General features: G+C 37.7%; 1 protein-coding gene across 2 annotated transcripts in view; it reads right to left on the bottom strand.

The window, feature by feature from the left end:
- The window catches only part of NSF (N-ethylmaleimide sensitive factor, vesicle fusing ATPase), a 209,903-nt gene extending 190,323 nt beyond the window's left edge, over nt 1-19,580 (bottom strand). The window contains exon 1 of one of the 2 annotated variants that reach the window (XM_072645938.1): nt 19,271-19,580. In XM_072645938.1, the coding sequence (XP_072502039.1) occupies nt 19,271-19,282 (12 nt within the window). In that variant the 5' untranslated portion in view covers nt 19,283-19,580. The remainder of the gene's footprint in view (nt 1-19,270) is intronic. The other variant, XM_072645939.1, reaches the window with a different exon arrangement.
- Nucleotides 19,581-19,962: the final 382 nt, after the last annotated feature.

The raw sequence follows: 19,962 nt of genomic DNA, 5'->3' as shown, positions 1-19,962 counted from the left end.
CCAGAGCCCTCTGAATCCAGTGACCAGATATTCATCAGGATGACTGGAGATGACCCAGGATGAGGCAACTGGGGTTAAGTGACTTGCCCAAGGTCGCACAGCTAGTGAGTGTCAAGTGTCTGAGGTAAGATTTGAACTCAGGTCCTCCTGACTCCTGCATTGGTGCTCTATCCACTGCACCACCTATAGTGCCTACTCTGTGACAGGCACTGTGGTAAGCACTTTACAAATATTATATCACTTAATCCTCACAACTATCCTGGGAAGTTGGTGTCATTATTATCCTCTTTTTACAGTTGAGGAAACTGAGGCAAACAGAGGTTAAGTGACTTGCCCATGGTCACACAACTAGTAAATATCTGGGGTGGGATTTAAACTCAGGTCTTCTGACTCCTGGCCCAGTGCTCTATAGAACTGCACCACCTAGGTACCTCATTAGTGGATGAAATTGTCAAGAAATAAAAAGTATAGAAAAGAGAAGGTAAAGAAGTAGAACCTGGAAGTGGTGGAAGAGAAATACATTAAACACACTTAACATAACCACACTTTCTCTCAAGCAACTTCTAGGAATGCCTTGTGGAATATTCATTTCCTATTTGATCACTATTCATCTAACTGACATCCTGCAGTTCCTTTCAGCCTTAAAATTCCATTTAAGAAGTATAAAGAAAGCCCTTAAAAATAAGTGAACTTTAATTATAAACTGGAAAGGTTTCTTCACACATTACCTTGTTTCTCATCACTCCCAAATATCATGAAATCCTCTATATGTGATGCTATTTGTAGAAAAATGTATTGGTAATATACAAAAACAATGATTTCTGCAAATTTATTTTATATCCCACTACATTATTAGAGTTGTTTTGTTTTAGCTGAATTTTTAGGGTTCTCTAAACAGCTGCAAAAAGTGGTAATTTTGTTTCCTCTGTCCCTATGCTTATTCCCTCAGTTTTTCTTCAGTCTTGCTGCTATACTGTAGTCACTTTTAGACCTATATTATACAATAGTGGCATCAATGAACATACTAGCTTTGAATCCAATCTTTTCAGAAAAGCCTCTAGAATTTCTCCATTACTGATAATCTCTTGGGATTTGTTTTTGAGAGTTTGTTTTTGAACAATAAAAAAATAAATAAAATCTTCACAATAAATATGCATAGTCCAGCAAAACAAATTCCTATGTTGGCAATGTCAAAAATTGCATGTCTCACTCTGCATTCCATTACCTCTCAGGAAGAAAGTGAGTAGCACAGATCATTATTTCAGCCCTCTGGCATCATGGTTTATCATTGCATTTTTCAGAGTGCCTTTCCTTGTCCTAGTTCTGCTCAGGCTCTTAAATTTTAGATACTATATACCACATCAAGAAAAAGTCTGTTTATTCCTCTGTACAAAAAAGTAAATGGGTATTATATTTTAGAATTATAACTCACACTACAGACTACAATAATCTCCCAATTAAAACATGACCAAGATATAAAAAGACATGTAAATTAGAAGAGCAGGCAGGAAAGAGATACTTTGCAAGAGGTTTTGACCAAGGAAGTGACAGAAAGGATCACAGGAGATAAAATGAAAAATTTTGATTATATAAAATTTAAAAATTTGGGCACAAGCATAATCAATATCGTTGATTATGGAATCAGTGAGAAACAGTGAACTGAGAAAAATTCTTTGAAGCAAATTTCTCTGATAAAAGTCTGATGTTCAAGATAAATAGGGAGTTGATACACGTATAGAAGAACAAGAGCCATTTCAAAGTAGTTCAAAAGGCAGTACTTAAAAGATAGACAAGCTATCAACAACTGTATGAAATGATGCTCCAAATTACTAAAAATAACAGATATGAAAATAAAAATTTCTGAGGTTCTACCTCACATCCACTAGACTGACAAAGATGATCAAAAAGAAGACAATTGCTGGAGGCACTGAGGACAGGCACACTAATGCATTATTGATGGGGCTATGAAGTGATACAACCTTTCTAGAAAGCAACTTTGAACAAAAAGTTATATGCCCTTTGACTTAGCAATACTAAGGATATACCCCAAAGAGATCAAAGACAAAGGAAAATGACTTATACATAAATATATATATATTTTACATATATATACATATATATTATAGCAGCACTTTTGGTTATTGCAAAGAACTAGAAACAAAGAAACCTGGGAAGATTTAAATGAACAAATAAAATGTATAGAACCAAGAGAACAAAGTATACGACTACAATGTAAAAGAAAAAGAACTGTGAAAGACTTAGGAGCTACATATTTTTATTTCAATAAATATTTCCCAATTACATATAAAAAATGTTAAACATTGTTTTTTAAATTTTGAATTCCAAATTCTTTCCCTCCCAACAACCCCAACTATGCATTTTTACAGGACTGTGCCATATCCCTATATTCACCATTTTTTCCCAGACTTTGCCTCCAACTTCTACTTTTTATTTCTTTTTAGAATCTAAGCTGGTCAATAAGCTCCCTACATGTCCACATCAGAATGGCTAGTTAGGAGATAGTGAATGGCAAGCGAAGTAGCTACTAGAAAGTTAGGAATTAATAATTAATTATAATAATTAATAATAATAATAAATTTCCTATGATATTTCTAGGGATATAGTCAACCAATCAACATATATTTATTCAGTATTTACTAGAGGTACAGTGCTAAATGCTGAAAATACAAATAAAGGCAAAAACAATCCCTGCTGGCAAGAAGCTCATATTCTAATAGAAACAACCTGGGTATATAACATATATACAGAGTAGATGAAAGGCAATCTCTGGGAAGAAAGTCTCTTGCAGAAGGTGGCATTTGAGTGAAGTGGCATTTGAGTAAGTCTTGAAGGAAGCCAGGGAAACTAAGAGGCAAAGATGAAGGAGGGCATCACAGACGTGTGGGATTGCCATATATAAAGTGCAAAGGCACAGAGAATGGAGATGGGTGTCATGTGCAAGGAAGAACAAATAGGTCAGTGTGACTAGCTAGAAAAGAGGATTAGAAAGGTAGAAGGCTAGGTAATGAAGAGTTTTAAATGTCAGAGAATGATCCTGGGAATGATGGAGAGCTAGTAGGGGCCACTGAAGAGAGAGGAGAAAAGAATCAGAATCAGATAGGGAAATAAGAAGGCAACTGTAGGAGTCTGGGAGAGAGGTGATAAGGGCCTGAAATAAGGTTGTAGCTATGTAAGTGAAAAGAAAGATATGAATATACAAGAGATGTTGAGATGGCAAGATTCAGAAAAGAAAAAGAAACAAAGGAAAAAGTTAATGGAAAATGAAGAGGAAAAAAACTCTTGTTCCTGAGATTGCCTCCCAAAAATACTAAATTTCTAAGTGAAAAGAAAAAATACACACACACATACATACATACATATATATATAAATAATCAGGCATTAACTTGCAATCAATAATGTGAATTTGCAAATAATAATGTGAACAAAATTGAATTTTCACTGAATCTCATGGTAGAATTTCTCTGGACACACTTCACTGTGATTGTCAAAGTATAAATTAAGGAATTCAAATATTTGCCATGAGATTAACTTTACTAAGTATTTTTCTGTTTCTCCTTCCATGCCCCACTCCAACACTAATAGGGTTCTACCACAAGGATGTAACTATGGGAATGAACTCCCTCAAGCCCTATACTACCTTTATCTTTTGTGTAATGCATCCTTATGTCAACAAAATCCTAGAACTGAGGAGATATTTATTTTTATCTCAGAGCAAAATTGTGTTTGGAGTATGACACCTATAAACTCCTTAACCCATTCACACTAGTAGCTATCCAATTGAGTTAACTTCAATTTGAGTCTTAAAAGTCCTTGCTTAGGCCTGGGTCAGTTTCAAAAAGAAAATGGCTCTAAAAAGCTGCTGAAACAGCAATAATCTTTCTTGTACTTAGGAAATCCTTCTTGGAGGCAGCAATGGTGAAGGGAAGTGCCTTAGGAAGAGACAAAGTTTCATTCAATGAGAAAAATGTTTTTAAATCAATACTTCATTTTTAATGGGAGTTTCATTTATCTACATTATTCAATCTGAATAAATGATTTGGTTGAACTTGTTTAGCAAATTAGAGCAACGTATGTACAAACTGATTTGTAATTCACAGCATCATGAGTGAAGAGCGGGATTGGATTTCAGAGGCCATGCAATCAACTCTAATTTTACAGATGAAGAAACTGAGGTCAAAAAGTTACATGACTTGCTCAAGGTCACACAGGTGAAAAGTGAGAGGCAAAACATGAACGAAGGTCTTCTAACTATAAACCCACTGTTCTTCCTCCTCTGTATCCCACTTCTCCTTACTATATAAAGGGGAAAAGGAGGAAGGAACATTAGGATATACAATGCAACTGATGGCCCTTAAGGAAGAAACCAAATTAGAAAGTTGGCTTATGGAAAAGGGAAACTGCTTGGAAATTCACTAACTTGAAACAAGAGCTAGTCTTGAACTGCAAGACTATTACAAATTGGTGGAGATTCTGAAAATTGAATGGGAGAACGAGGGAAAAAGCAAAGTAGAATTCAAAAGGGAGTTAGAGTTAATACACTGTAGACCTGAAGCTCAATTAAAAGACAGTAAGGGCTGTATAGGGATGTTCCAGACACTGTAAGAAAACCATCTAGTATAAAGGAGAAAAAGAAATTCAGAAGTGCAATTAAGTATGACCAAGATTCCCAAATGAGAGTCTCCAATTTTCTGATTCTCCAACAGGATAAAGATCTAGTGCTCTTCATTTACACGGGGACCAATACAAGATTCTCATTTTTTGTGCCAGCTACAGAAGGCTCCAGCAAACTGGTAAAGCCCACTGGATTAGGAATCTACCACCTTAACAAAAAGAACAAATCATGACAAGTTAAAGAAAAAGTGAGAACAGTCTTGGTGGACCCAGAAAACTGATGAAATACATCTTCCTCCTCTCAGTAGAAGGGGGAGGGAAGCAGGGCTACAAATAAAAAATATTTCAAACTCTGCTAGAGTGTTAACATCAGTTTTGCTTTAAATGTTTTGCTATAATGCAAGAGAAAGTTCTATTCAGTGGGGAAGAAACTAGTGTGAAATAAAGCATATTTCAATGCTACTAAGTTTTTTTCCTAATCAACTCAAAATAATCTTGTCAATAAACTCCTATTTTGATGTATATCATATATACATATATACATATATGTACACACACATATATAACCCCTTTTATGCCTTTTCATCCTGTTACTGCTGTTCCAGGATTTACACAAAAGCCCCACCAACAACCCATCTCTTCCAGTCCACTTCTGGTTTTCAAAGATAACATACCACCTGGGCTGTTCATCTGTTGTCTCTCATTCTCACCACCTGTTTTGGTCACAGATTTCCTTGACACTGTGTATGACATTTCTTATGTATGGTATGTGTCATTTCTCATACTATGGTGCATCTTTGTACTGTCCTTTTAATTATTTCTAATTTTGGCTTTTTAGAGATTATGTTCCATATATAGTCAAATGACATCACCAGAAATGGGTTTTGGTAGATATAAGCAGTTTGAGAGCATTGACAGCACTATGCAATATGCCAAAGGAAAAATAGCTCAGTGTTATTCTACTGACTCACTGTCCATCTGTACCACCTAAAGCCTGTATGTGTGTATATATGTATATATGTTTACATGTGTGTGGATATATATTTGTATATACGTATCCATATATACACACACTGATGGACTAATTCAACAGAACGCCTGTCACAGTAACAATACCTTGTGTTTATATACTATTTAAATTAAAAAGTTTTTCCTCTTACGCTTTCCTCTCAAAGATCAATGCCAGTGCCTGACACATGGTGGACACTTAAGAAATAGGCCTTGATAATGACTGAGTAGAACAAATATTATTTTTTTCCATTTTCCATTTGAGAAGTAAACTCTGAGATGTTAAGTAACTTGCCCAGGATCATGCAGCTGGTGCCACAGTCAGTATTCAAACCAAGGTCATTCCTTGGTCAACTCTTTAAGTCCATTTCTTCTACCAAGCTATGTGGCCTTCACAGCAGGAATAATTCACTTTAGTTTTTCACAGTGGATACCTAAATCAACCACCTTTTTCCACATTGCTGTGAATTCACAGGAATCATCAGTAGTTTTGATGTTTTCTGGAGTGTGGCTCTTAGAATAGGGGCATTTGGAGAACCTAAGTCAAGAGAATTCTTCTGTTTAATTTCTATGCAAGATCATACACTCATAAGACTTTCAGCTAAAAGGATCATTATCAACCATCCAATCTTGTTTCCTCATTTTATATCTTCAAAGGCACTAGGAAATATAGTCATTTAGTTAAGCATTAATTAGCTTATAGCTCTAGAGTAAGAAGAGACTTCAGAGAACATCAATCATGTCTTCCAGTTTTCCATCTCTTTTGATATCAGTATTCAGCAGACCATGGAAGCATGGGAACACAAATAAATACAGAGCTAGAAGGGCCCTTGGAAGTCACCTAGTCCACCACAGGCCTAGAGTGGCTGACATACCCAAGGTCATATAGAAAAAGGCAGAGGAAAGATTGAATCTCAAGTCCTATGCTTATAAATGAGATTGTTAAATAAAGTTATCTTCAAAGTCACATCAGTCTTAAATAATTTTAATGTACCAATGAGAAATCTGTTTGAGGAAAGCTTTTTAATACTTCATTTAATTGAGTCAGATTTTTTTTAAAATCAACAAACTATGCACAGGATCTTATATTCCCTATTATTTGCAGTTGTGTAACTGTCAAGATATAGTTAACTATAGAAAACTGGCTGCAAAAACCTACTCTCCTCATATTTTCATAGAAGACAATAGTAGTGGTCCATATTTATATAACACTTTAGAGTACACAAAGTGCTTTAAAATGTCTTTTAATTTCCACAATAACCCTATTAAATTTTATAGATGAGGAAATTAAAGTTCAAAGTTGTTAATTAACTTGGCCCATAGTCACACAGCAAATAAATGGCAGGAAAAGGATTGAATGTCAGTTCTCTGACTTCAAAATCTGGTGCTCTTTACACAAATCTACAATACCTCAATGAATGGTAAGCCACCATCCTAGAAGTTATCAAGAAAGTAAACACATGGATCAGTAGTTGCTGTTTTTCTAGTAACCTTTTTCCCTTTAAGAAGAGGAAGGGGGAAGGGGAAAGCCTCCATTTTCTTCCTTTTTTTTTTTTTTTGCAATTTTCCCATTTGAGATATGGAAAAAATCAATCCTTACATGCCATTAAAATAGTGGTGCCTCCTTCAGGACTTCATCTGCACCTTCTCAGATTCAGTCATTCTTTCTATCTTCCTAAATGTCATGGCCACTTGCTCACATAATTCCTGATGATACATATCATGTACTGAAGTGGTAAAATTCAAATGTGATAGTTCCACTACTTGTACCAATGGTAATCACTATTAAAAATACTGGCATAATTATTTCTTTTCATGTGTTTTCATGTGACTTTTAAAAATTTTATCCATAAATGCTTTTGGGATGATCTGACTTTGTTGGATCTCAAGGTGTTCTCTGTAAATTTAATAAAATTCAACAAATATTTAGTACTATATGCAACAGTACTGCTTAAATAGAGAAAAAATGAAATAGTCCCTGCCCTAAAAGAAGCTTTCATTCTAATTGGGGAAAAGTGGGATATAACATGTACATAGATGCATAATACAAAGTAAGAAGTAATGGAGGCAGAGAAGGGCTAAGATAAAGCCAGGGGTCACATCTGAAGGGAACAAGGAGGCTAAATGGAGGAAATAACCTGAGCTGGACCTCAAAAAGGATTCTGAAAAGCAAAAGGAGGCATCTTCCAGGCATAGGGGAACAAACTACCTAAGTCTTGTGAAGGAGGAGCTGACATATGTCAGGTTCAGACAACAGCAGTACAATGACCAAAAGATAAGAGGGCATGAAAGAAGGAGAATAATATGAAGCCAGACTTTGAAGGGTCTTAAATGAGCAACACAATCACTGAAGATTTTTGACTTGGTTTGTTTTTTTTAAAACAGGGAATTACATGATTGAACTATGCCTTCAGAGGATTACTTTAGTATCATGTGTAAGACCAAAGTGAAGAGCAGAAAAGAGGAGACCAATGTGGAAGACACTGCAATAGTCCAGATGAGTGAATACAAAGGCCCAACTCAGATGGTGGTAGTGTGTGAGTAGAGGAAACAAGCAGATTAGAGATACAGAGGCAGAGTCAATAAAACCTGGCAATCTATTGGATACAACAAGCAAGAGAGAGGGAAGAGTCAAAGGTAGTTTTAAAATAAGGATTCTTAACCTGGATAACCTCTTTTTTTTACGTTGGTAATAGCATTTTTATATATCTGCCTTCCTTTGTAATCCAATGTATTTTATTTTATGCACTCAAAAACATTACTCTGGGGTGTCCACAGGCTTCACCAGACTACCAAAGGGGGCCATGACACAAAAATGTTATGAACCCCTACCCAAAGGGTTTGAACCTGGAAGTCAATTTTATCCACAACTGCTTTTTTCACTACCTAATGACCTTCAATGTTTTATAAATGATCTTGTATTCTCAGCAAGTGTTGTCTCTGGATGACATCTCTCTATATGACGAGAAGATTAAGTATATTCTGGTTAAGGCAGCTTTTTGCCATCTTTGTGTCTCCTCATTGTGGCAACCATTTTTCAGAGCTTACACTTCTATAAGAAATAGTAATATAGTCAGTATAGTAATATAGTTAACAGTTTGTTTAAAGAGAACTGGAGCTGCTGCAATTGGAGGCACTATTTTCTGATTTTTAGCCAATATAAACTATGTATAGCAGAAAAACTGCCAAAGAATTAACAACATTAACCTCAAGAATAGAACACACATTTGGGGAAATTCCAAAACTTTAATATACAAATGGATCTAACGAGCTCATCAATTCAAGAATTCTCTCCCACAAAGCAAATCACAATCTATCACCACCCAGCTCCTCCTGGGTGACTCTTGTTCATGTTATTCCATAAGATAAACACAAGGGGTCTTCTTCCTTCACAGGGAGGAACTATATGCTTATAATTTATAATATGTCCCATATGAATGTCTTCCTCCTGACACTGACTGTACTAGAGTGGCACTCTGGCTATCTATCCGTCATACTTGTTCTTGCCATATAATTTGCCTATCTGCCCTTCCTATAATTCCTTGATAACATTTTTAAAATAATAATAGCTAACATTTAAATAGCACTTTAAAGTTTTTCCAAGTGATTTCTTTGAAGCTCTTCATTGGTTATGCACAAGACTCACCATGTACTTTTCCATTGTCCTCTGTATGCTATTGATTTTTTAATTTTTGGAGGCAGTTGTATACCAAGTCTCACTGGCACATAACAACCCTAAAATGTTAATATGAAAAAGACAGACTTGCTTTCATTGGAAGCTTGGGATCAGTAAAGGAACGTTGAAGTTTCCTGAATCTGCAATCCAATATACTCCCTACCCCCCTTTCACTTCTGAGCCAACTCATTTTTCATCTTTATTGTCCACCTCAGGTATACTACTCAGCTATATCCCATCCCACTGAGCTATATTCATTTTGGACTTTGATTTTCAAACTATGCCAATTGCACTGAGTACCTTCCCTCCCACTCCCCTCCCAGCTTTTCAGCTTTCTTTTGTGTGCTGTCTTCCCCCTTTTAATCATCCACTTCTTGAAGACAGGGATTGGTTTTTCAGTTTGGGTTTTTTTCCTGTATCCCCAGTACTAAACATAGTGTCTGGTCCTTAATAAATGTTTATTGATTATTACTACTTGACTGATTGATAGACAAGTTCTATAGGCTATCTATCCAAATGCATGGTCAAAGTAGGCAATAGACATTTTTCATTCATTTCATTTTTCCTGTGTAGCTGAACAAGCCAAATACCTTTAAGTGATTACACATCTCTTCTAGAAGGCTCTGTAAGTTCTAGGGCTTGATGCAACTAGCATGTCACCCACAAACAGGAGGATCTGAAGGATACTACCCTTTACAGGAAATTTTTTATCTGGACTGTTACTGGAACTCCTCCATCGTGGTGGCAAATGCCATTGGTGAGCATGCATATGTATACATGTTTAATGCCTCTACAGAGTTTTTTTAACATCAACTTAACAGGGTTATTTCTGTTGTCATGATTTCTAAGGAATCTTCAATAATTTGATGTATGGCTGGGAAACACTACATTGCAAAATAGGCTAAGCTTTGTTCTGCAGAGTCAAATACTGTTTTGTAATCACCAAACAGTAAGTATAAAGAGATTTTACATTCACGACATCTGAAACTTAATATCAGAGGTCAAGCTGGAAGAGACCTGGGAAACTAGTCCAAACCCCTCACTTTACAGATAAGAAAACTGAGGGCCAGGGAGGGTGAAATGATTTGCTTAAATTCATACAGGTAATAAATGGCATGGGTGGCATCTGAACTTGAAAGCCATTATTCCTTCCCTGTACTCTTTTAGAGTTAACTGTAAAATGGTAAAGATGTGGCCCACTGCTTAATATCAATGGCAAAAGTCTGCTTCCTCTTTATTACCTTTATCAGGGATGCTCTCAATTCATGTCCATTTATCTATACATGACCAAGTCTCATAAAGACTTTGTATATACAGATGGAAAACTAGCAACATAGGACAGTAGCTATCTTTTGATCACCTTTCTTTGGTATGTAAAATGTCTGAGAGTTTTTTCATTCCTTCATTATCTTCTTCTCTTCCAGATACCTTGTATATCAATCCTTTAATGCTCTCAAATTTGTGTTGTTGCCAGCAACTCCTCTAGATACACTCGGTTCAGTTCTGCTACTTTTCACATCTATATTCTCTTTTGTGCCATTACTATCTCTTCCATAAGTACATCGAGGGCCATGATGTGAGGGTCAAAGTCGAGTGGTTCTACTTTGAAAGGATTTGCTGTAGTAATTTTTGCAAATCTTTTCCAATATTTTCTTTCAATAATTTTATCCTTGAATGTCCTTGGGATGACTTTGCTTAGGTGGTTATCTTCCCAAGCTCAATTCATATTGGTGTTACCTTCCACTATTTCTCTCTGCTTGGTGAGACAATTCTGCCCATAACTATCTGTCACCTTTCATTTATAAGATTATACAAAATCAGAACTGGTAATGTCATTTTTGTCGATCATGATGATAATGGAGATATATAAAAACATTTTTCATAAGCATAAAAATATTTTAATAAAAATAATTAATTTTAGCCTACCTCTGAAACACTACCATTCACTGTTTTTACACAATATATTGATTCCTGAAATTCCACACTTTTTAAATACCACATATTTTCATACTTGAAATGGTAATTATTTTGGCTCTTCCTCCTAACCTAAGGGATTTTCCTCCACAAAATCTACAAGCTCTTTAGTACTTCTTTCTGATTTTAGCAAATAGTCAAATAAAAAAAAATATTTTAAATTGATAATTAAACCTACTGGTTTCAGAGTTACTGAAAACAAAGTATAAAAACTGACATAGTTTTGGCTGACAGTTAAAAACCAAAACCAAAAATAACTGGTTCTATGGAGTACAGGTCAATATTATTAAAGTGACTTTCATTTTTCTATCTTGACAAGAAATAAGAAAAGATAAAAGAAAATCAACAGCAGTAGGTAAACATTTACATAGATCTCAGAAATATAGTGTATAGTCATAAACATAAAATACTCAAATATTTGGTTTTAATATTTTATTTTGGGGAAAATACACTGGAATCATGCCATAAACCATTAATTCAAAAACCATAACATGAATCTCAAAATGCAGCTGATAGAGTTTCAATTCAATAAACATCTGCTAAGGATGTACTGTGCTAAGCACTGGAAAAGATAAAAAATTTAGATCAACCACAATTCCTACCCTCATGGAGTTTATGGTCTCATAGTAAATTCTAATCCATGCAACATCTCTCTGATGGAAAAATAGAGAGTAGGCTTCCCCTCCCTCTCATGCAAGTTAGACTCATTTTTTTTTTCATAAAAGGTACTAAAATTGCCTTCAATTGACTTAGGGAACTAAGGTTAAGCTCACTTAGCTTCCTGACCACCTGAGTTCAAAACAGCCAGTCTATGAGACATAGAGCTTCTGCCCTTGGGCTTATAACCAAAGACTAGCAGCATGAAAGGCACTGGGAAACTGTACTTGGCTTAGTACATGCATTCACTCCTCTGGATGAACATGTAAGCTCTTACTACCCTTCCCCTACTGTGGATGCCTAAACTATTTAATGGATTATGAGTGTGTCAATTCAGTCTAATTTCAGACCTAAACTACCAGGAAACAGGCTTGACTCAGTTCCAGATTATGACAGAGAATATGAAAAATGTGTTTCATTCTACTGGATCTTAGCTATTACGTTTTCCTAGTACAGGTTGCAGGAATAGTGCTACAAGCAAAAAGCTAGATTTAAGAAGGTTCTTTCAGAATTTCAAATCTTCACAAATGAACTTTCCTCAGATTTCAAGGAGAAACTAACAAGTTAATAGTTTCTGAGGAAATAAAAATTTGTTTTCCAGAATATAAAATTGCCTAAGGGTATAAAAATGATGCTACAGAAGGACAATACACCACAGAAGCTGTCTCAAGCCCTAGAACTTTAAAATAAAACTATTGCTTTATAAGCTGTATATTTTCAGACTTTGTTGTCTGATGTGACCTAAAGCCCAGGTCAGATACAATTTGGAGATTAGTAATATTCCAAAAATTAACATGTAAGTTAGCTATTTGAGAATCAGAATTTATTTTCCCTGCAGGAAGTTACAAATAATACACAGTCCAGCACATTTCTCAAATTGTTCCACAGAACCCGGAGATTCCATGAAGGTTCTTCAAAGGAAAAAAATCATAATAGCAATAAACAACACGCTATAAATATATATACTTTGCAGTTCTAGGTTGCACCTCCAGCCAATGAAGAAAACCATGAGAAATTGGCATAAACTTAAAATTCCTTTAAAAAGCCAGCTCAATACTGGTCTAGAAACAATCACTGAAGAAGTTCAACTTATGACATGGTTCACTGGGCAGAGATCACACAAAATAGCCAGCTTTGATTTATATTTTTAGTGGAATAGTCTAACTCTAAATATTTTTGGTACCATTGACCAGTACAGATAATTGAGAACAGGATAATGATAGGTTTAAAGATATCAGAAAGCAAAAGTATTTTAAAAAGTAAGTTTCTGACAATAAAACAAACATCCACAAACCTGGTTCCAATAACAAAACCCAAATTCAGAAGAAATACAAATGAAATGAAAGCTATCTCCAGTTTGGATTTATTTCTACTGATCCTGATGAGATGTTTCCCATTAAAAAAAAAAAAGTTCCATGGTTCCAGTAAAATTAGAAAATCATTTGTAAATAAAACGCAGCAAATTTAAAAACAAGATTATAAGTTCAGAAGAGAACCAGCGTCTTCTGGCAATGTAAATAATTCCACAAGAAACTGACTTATAAAAGTAAAGAAAAATAATGACAATTGTTTGAAGCATCTCAGATAAAGAAATATCACATTCAAAACTGTTCCAGATTACAAAGAATTTATTAAAAGAAAACATTCACATCCATTTCACTTTGCAAACTACTTAGCAATATTGTTAAAATTAGAATAAAACTGATCTGAAAACATAAGGCATTTTAAAAGATACTGTTGAAAGGGCCCCACAATTGTTATTCTAAAAAAGTCTGTTGGATCCAGACAGATAGGAGACTTGGATCTGTGATTTCAATGTTATTGAGAACTCCCAGGTGAGAAAATTCCTTCTGACAATGATGACAAAATACACATACACAAACACACAGGCATGTGTGTGCATACATATACATATATGTATATAATCAATCAGTAAACATTTATCAAGTGCTTACTATGAAAGCACTGTGCTATTGGGGAAACAAAGAGAGACAAAAGACAGACCCTGGCTTCAAGGAGCTTAAAATCAAATAGGTAAGGACAACTTGAAAACAAATACATACAAAGCAAGCCAGTAAACAAGATAAATGGGAAATAATTAACAGAAGGAAGGCACTAGAATTAAGAGGAATTGGGAAAGGCTTCCAGCAAAAGATGGAATTTTAGCTGGGACTTAAAGGAAGTCAGGAAAGTCAGTAGAAGGCAAAACCGAGAAATACAGATGTATACGTCTAGCTAAATTAGATATATCTACATATAGATATAAATATATATTTAGATTTAAATACAACCAGTTCTTGCTTAATGGATGAAGACAGCACACACCCTCCCTCTCCCCTTGCAAGGCTCTGCTTGGCCCTGTTCCCTTCAGTGCCAGGGGCTCCAGAAGCCTGAGTGTGAGGGGAGGACACCCACGAAAAGACCCCTGTTGAAGGGCTGCAATGGTACTCCTTCTGCTACTGCAGCCTACCAGGAAGTCAAACTTGTGTAATATGAATTTATGTAAAACGAGAACTGTCTTGTACATCTCTCTCTATATAGATACACGTATTTATGTATAGCATTTTAAGATCTGCAAAGATCTATTCATATATCATTTCATTTGAGCTTAATAACAACCCTGAGAGGTTAAGTACTGCTACTATTAACCACTCTTTTTACCGATGAAGAAACTGAAATGGACAAGTTAAATGACTTGCCCACGGTCACAGAGCTATTAAGCATCTGAAGCAGAATGTGAACTCCGGTCTTCAGGACTCTAAGCTCAACAGTCTGCCTACTCTTGCCACCCCTCGGCAACTTCCCCTCCTAGAACTGCTTCTGACTTTCTGGACTTTGCCACCATGTCTCAAGAGCTGACATTTCATGCTAAAACTTCCCTCAGTTCCTGACTCTTCCTCATCCTGGAACATCTATCTTCTCGTACCCTCACTCAGAAATATCCCTGTGCCATGCCAACCCCCTTCCCTCACTGGTGAGTTCTTCCTGGGGTCTCTATCTTGTCAAGGGGACCAGGTCAACCAACACCTCTGCTGTCCCCCTACTTTCAACTTCCTTATGTGTTGTCGACCCCCATTAAAAATAAGTTCTTTGGTGACAGGAATTTTTCTTTTGCTTGTATTTGCATCCCCAGCACTGAACACAATGCCTGGCACATAGTAAGCACTTACTTATGCTTATTTTGTTGCCTCTGAGGAAGGTTATGGCCTGGCGCCATACAATCAGTATGTATAGGAGGAAAGGCTTGAACCTAGCTAGGTCTTCTGGGCTTCAAGACCAGCTCACTATCCATTATTTCCTAAGTTCCCATTCATGGTCACCCCATGATGATAATGAACTATACAGTACTAACAGAGTATTATTTATTACAGGGTTCTCTGTCCAGGGTATAAGGAGCACAGGAGGAAAAAGAACATGAATTTTCTTTATTCTCTGTCTTCAGTGCAGCTGCCAGACAAAATGATGAAGTAAGAAGACCCTGTCTTTGCCCTACTCCTCCTTCTCTGCACTCCTTTCTCTCAGTTATCAATGCTAAACCTTCCAAAGGAAGCACTCAGAATTGGTCTGCTCTACAAAATGCACATTAGCTCTGAATTATCCACTTCTCTGCCCCTCATCAAAGTTTCCATTCTCTCAAGGGAGAGCTGGGCACAGAAAAAGAAGAATCCAATGTAAAAAGATCAACACTAATACATAAATGATCCCATAACACTAAATTTAGATTTTTAAGAGGATTTAGGAATCAACTAAATGAATTTCTAAAGTACCTGCTGGCCATGTCTAGAAATCTGTCCCTGCAAAGGATGGAGAGATGGCCTTGAAAACAGGAAGACGTGGGTTCAAGTCCTGCCTCAGACACATACTGGCTAGGTCAAGCTGGGCAAGTCACTTAAACACTCAGAGGTCGAACACAACCTCCTGAAGAGCAGGTGCAGGTCTATATTATTAAAGAGAATTTCCTAGCAAGAGTTCTTACATCAAAGAAATTAAAGGCTTAGTCCCCATCCCTAACCTTTCTAAAACCTTCATGTATTTTCATAACATTTCCCAAGGCCATAGCAGCAGGGGCTTCAAATTTAAAGCAAGTAGAGATACAGGCAGCATAAATGTTTGTACACACGGATCGTTTATATGTTAGATGTTTATAAACAAGGGAATAGGAAAACTACAGAAGACTATTTTTCTGTTACTTTCATTTATCTTTCCGGTTTTTCCCTATATACAGTGAAATCATTCTATTACAAATTCATGAGCAAAAATTAATGCCATTGTAAATATTCTCTTACAAGTAAATTCCTTGCTCCTCGGATTTTATCTATTTCTTGATCAAACTATAATAAATATTTCAGGCTATTTTATTTTCTTGCAAATTTTCCAGTTTATTTAAGAAAAGATAAGATGATTTCATCTATAAAAAGCCAAAGTTAAATTACCTTTATAACCAACCATATGCAAGGTATTCTGTTGTAGGCCTGATATCAGATATACAAAGAATTTCAAATGGTTTTAAGGAGTTATATGCTGAAAATAAATACTATTCTGACAAACCTTTTTGGTTTCAACACTACATAGGAAGAAAGTAGAAAAACAAAAACCATTTTGAACATATGATAAGCCTCTAAATCTAAGCAAGGAACAAATCTTTGAGAAATCATGAAAAAAAAGAGAGGAGCCAGAAGACTGGACTCAGGCAAATACAACAATTTTTTAAAAATTAGGTTCTAGAACCTAAACATCATTCCCTAGCAAAATTCCAAAACAGTTTATTATCAAGAAGATGTCTCTGAAAGAGGTCAGTCAGGTAGCATTTATTAGGTACCTACTATGTGCCAGGTACTGAGTGCAAAGCACTGGGGATAAAAAAAAAAGGCAAAAAGCAGTCCATTTTTTCAAGTACCTCCCAGTCTAATAGGGAAGGTCATACATAAACAACTACGTACAAACAAGACATTGAATAAACTGGGGATACTCAAGAGGGAAGGCGCTAAGATTAAGGAGGACTGGGAAAGGCTTCTTACAAAAGATGGGAATTTAGCTGAGATTTGAAGGAAACCAGAGAAACTAAAAGGAAGAGATAAGGTAGGAGTGTGTTCCAGGGATGGGGGCAGCCAGCTCACAGGTGGGAAATAGGGTATTTTATTCAAGGAACAGCAAAGAGGGCAGTGTCACTGGATTCAAGAACCTATAAAGTCAAACTAATCCTGCATCTTTTTAAATAGGTTTGTTTACTAGACAAGTGGATCAGGAATATACCATAAACAGTTTTTTTCAATTTCAGTAAAAATATTTCATGAGATCATGAATTTAGACTTGTAATGGCCCCGAGGTCATCTATCCTAACCTCTTCATTTTATAGATGAGAAAACTGAGGCCCAGTAAGGTTAGGTGACTTGCCCAAGGTCACACAAGTAACCAGGACTTTTCCCATTTAACCACATGATAACCCTCCGAATAAAATGGAGAAATGTGAGCTGTAAAATCAACATATTCAAAGAGTGTTGACTAATGGCAACACTGTTACCAATGAAGTAAATAAAAATATAAGATGTGCTTATCAAATCTGTGGACAATACAGGGAGAAAAGCTAAAATGCCATATCTCCAAATCAAAATGAAAAAAATAACAGAACTGAACCAACACTATCAGATTTAATGGGTATACTATTGATTACAGGGACCATGTATTTTTTCTTTTTTGTCTCTTCCATAAGACTAAATTTTTTGATTGAATGTAAAATCCTGCACGAACTCAGGATGTGAGAAATTTGGTTTAACAGTTCATGTAAATAAGACCAAAGGGTAAAATAGTTCAGCAGGAACACAATGTAAGCGAATGTGACATAATCATAAAAATACCTAATGTAAACAGAGTGCAGTATTAAAATATAATGCCCAGTTTAAGGGTGATAACAAATTCCACTGTACTCTGCACGGAAGACACAATATCCAGGGTCTTGTGTTCAGTACCACAGCCACACACCTGAAGAAGAACAATGACAAAATGGAAATGACATACAGAAGAATAACCAGGTTTATGAAATATTTAGGAATTACATCAATTTGGAAAGTTTGAAATAAATGGCAATGCTTTAACATCTACAAGAAAAGGAGACATGGTCATTTTCTTCAAACGTTTGATGAACTCTCTTGTAGAAAAGGGATTAATATTTATTCTGTGAGACTCCAAAGGACATAAGTAGGGCAAAAGGGTCAAAGCTACAGCCATGCAGGTTGGTAATTTTCAGATTAATATAAATTAGAACGTCCTAACAAAGTCTGAAATGCTCAACAATGAATGGCAGAAGCTACTTTGTTACCTAATGAGTTTCCCTTTCATCGACAATGTTTCACTAGCGCCTGAATGAACATCTAAGAGATTGTTAGAGACATTACTGCATGAGCACAAGAATTCTACGTGACCTCTGAGGAGCCTTCCGATTCTAAGATTCTATGACCTGTACTTCTGGGGTGAGGCACATATATATGCCACACAGGTACATTCTAGTCATTGGTATATAATCCATTCCAATGGCTTAGCACAAGTAGCAACTCAGAAAAGCCCCTCTAAGTCCCTAATGACGAAGTTAATATTGCCCAGGTCTGCAGCAGGTGCAAGATGCACCATCGCCTCTGGGTTCTGCTACAGACTGTACTGCAGTACAGCCGCTCAGCACATAACCCAGCCGCATCCTCACCCAGCCCTTCCCACATTTACTCTGAGATAGGCTAAAGGAGGAAGTAGGAAGAAAAAGCCCCAAGCAGGGCAATGCACTAAGGCATTCCGAGCAGGGTCATTCATTAAGACAAAACACCTCCCCTCCCCCCTCGAACCCCGCTAAGTGAGATTCTGCACCAGCATCTTTCTGCCCCGCAAGGATAGTGACAGGTCACCCCCGCACAACCACGGCTCGAACACTGAGTCATTCTACCCTCTATCACCACCCCCACCTCACTCTCACACACACTCTGGCTCACACCGGCCCTGACAGGATGGGCAGCTCAGCGGGGTGGACAGGGGAAGCAAGGGGCACCGGCCGCTGCCCGGCTGGCCAGCAAGGGGGCTGCCGGAGCCCGGAGCGCAGCGCGGGGGGAGGGGGTTCTGCCGCCTCGGACCTCCCGAGGGGCGCCAGCCCCTTCCTCCTCACAATCGCTCCTCCAGCCCACGCTCCTTTCCCTGACTTTACCTGTAACCACCTCCTCCCCATGCCCCCCTCAATTTCTACCCGACCCTTGCCCCCCGGGGACGACAAGCCTTACGCAGAGAGAGGGATACCCGGAGCCCAGAGCCTGCCTCGACTGCCCCGCTCCCGGACCCTCACTCACCCGGCCCGCCATCTTAACCGACAAGTACGGCTCCCCAGCTGCAGCTTCGCCCGCCGCTAAGCACGCCCCCGCCGCGCAGCCGCAGAGCCGCAGAGACGCGGACGCGCGTGCGGCCACCCTGTCCCGTCGCCTCCGGCGCTCTCCCCTCCGCGGCACCGCTGAGGCCACACGCTCGGGAGCGCGCGCCGCCGCGGCTCGGGCTCGCGCTCACTGTGCCACGCGAGCGCCCCTCCCGAGCCTGGAGAGCTGGTGGTAGCGCTCCTCCTCCTCCACCTCCCTGCGGGCTGCAGCTCGGAAAATGCGCAGCTGCGGGAGGACCGCGGAGGAGGGCGGGGGAGGGGCTTCATGTCGTCATTTTGAATTGGAATCTGGAAGCTTCCTCGCCTTTGGACTGGGTCAGGCCCTTGTACCTCCCATGTGATGTCACTCCTCTAAACATAGAATGGCAGAGTTGGAAGGGTGTGGACCTCGGGTCCATCCAAATCCTGACTCCTAACTCGCTTTCTGTCCCCAAGTCCGCATGGATGAATTGGATTGCTACCAGAGGGTAGGCTTGTAAATGTTTAACAACCGGCTTTCTTTTTCAAATGTACCCAAGATACACCTTTAAGTTCAGTCTGTATTATTAACATTTTCTTCATCACTTTCTTAAATCTAGACAATCATCAAAACAATCAATCAAGCCCTGACTG

This window comes from Notamacropus eugenii, chromosome 2 (genome assembly GCF_028372415.1).
Source record: "Notamacropus eugenii isolate mMacEug1 chromosome 2, mMacEug1.pri_v2, whole genome shotgun sequence".
In the NCBI taxonomy this organism is placed as follows: Eukaryota; Metazoa; Chordata; class Mammalia; order Diprotodontia; family Macropodidae; genus Notamacropus; species Notamacropus eugenii.
Note: the sequence above shows the minus strand (reverse complement) of the source record. Positions and strands in the feature narration are given on the sequence as shown.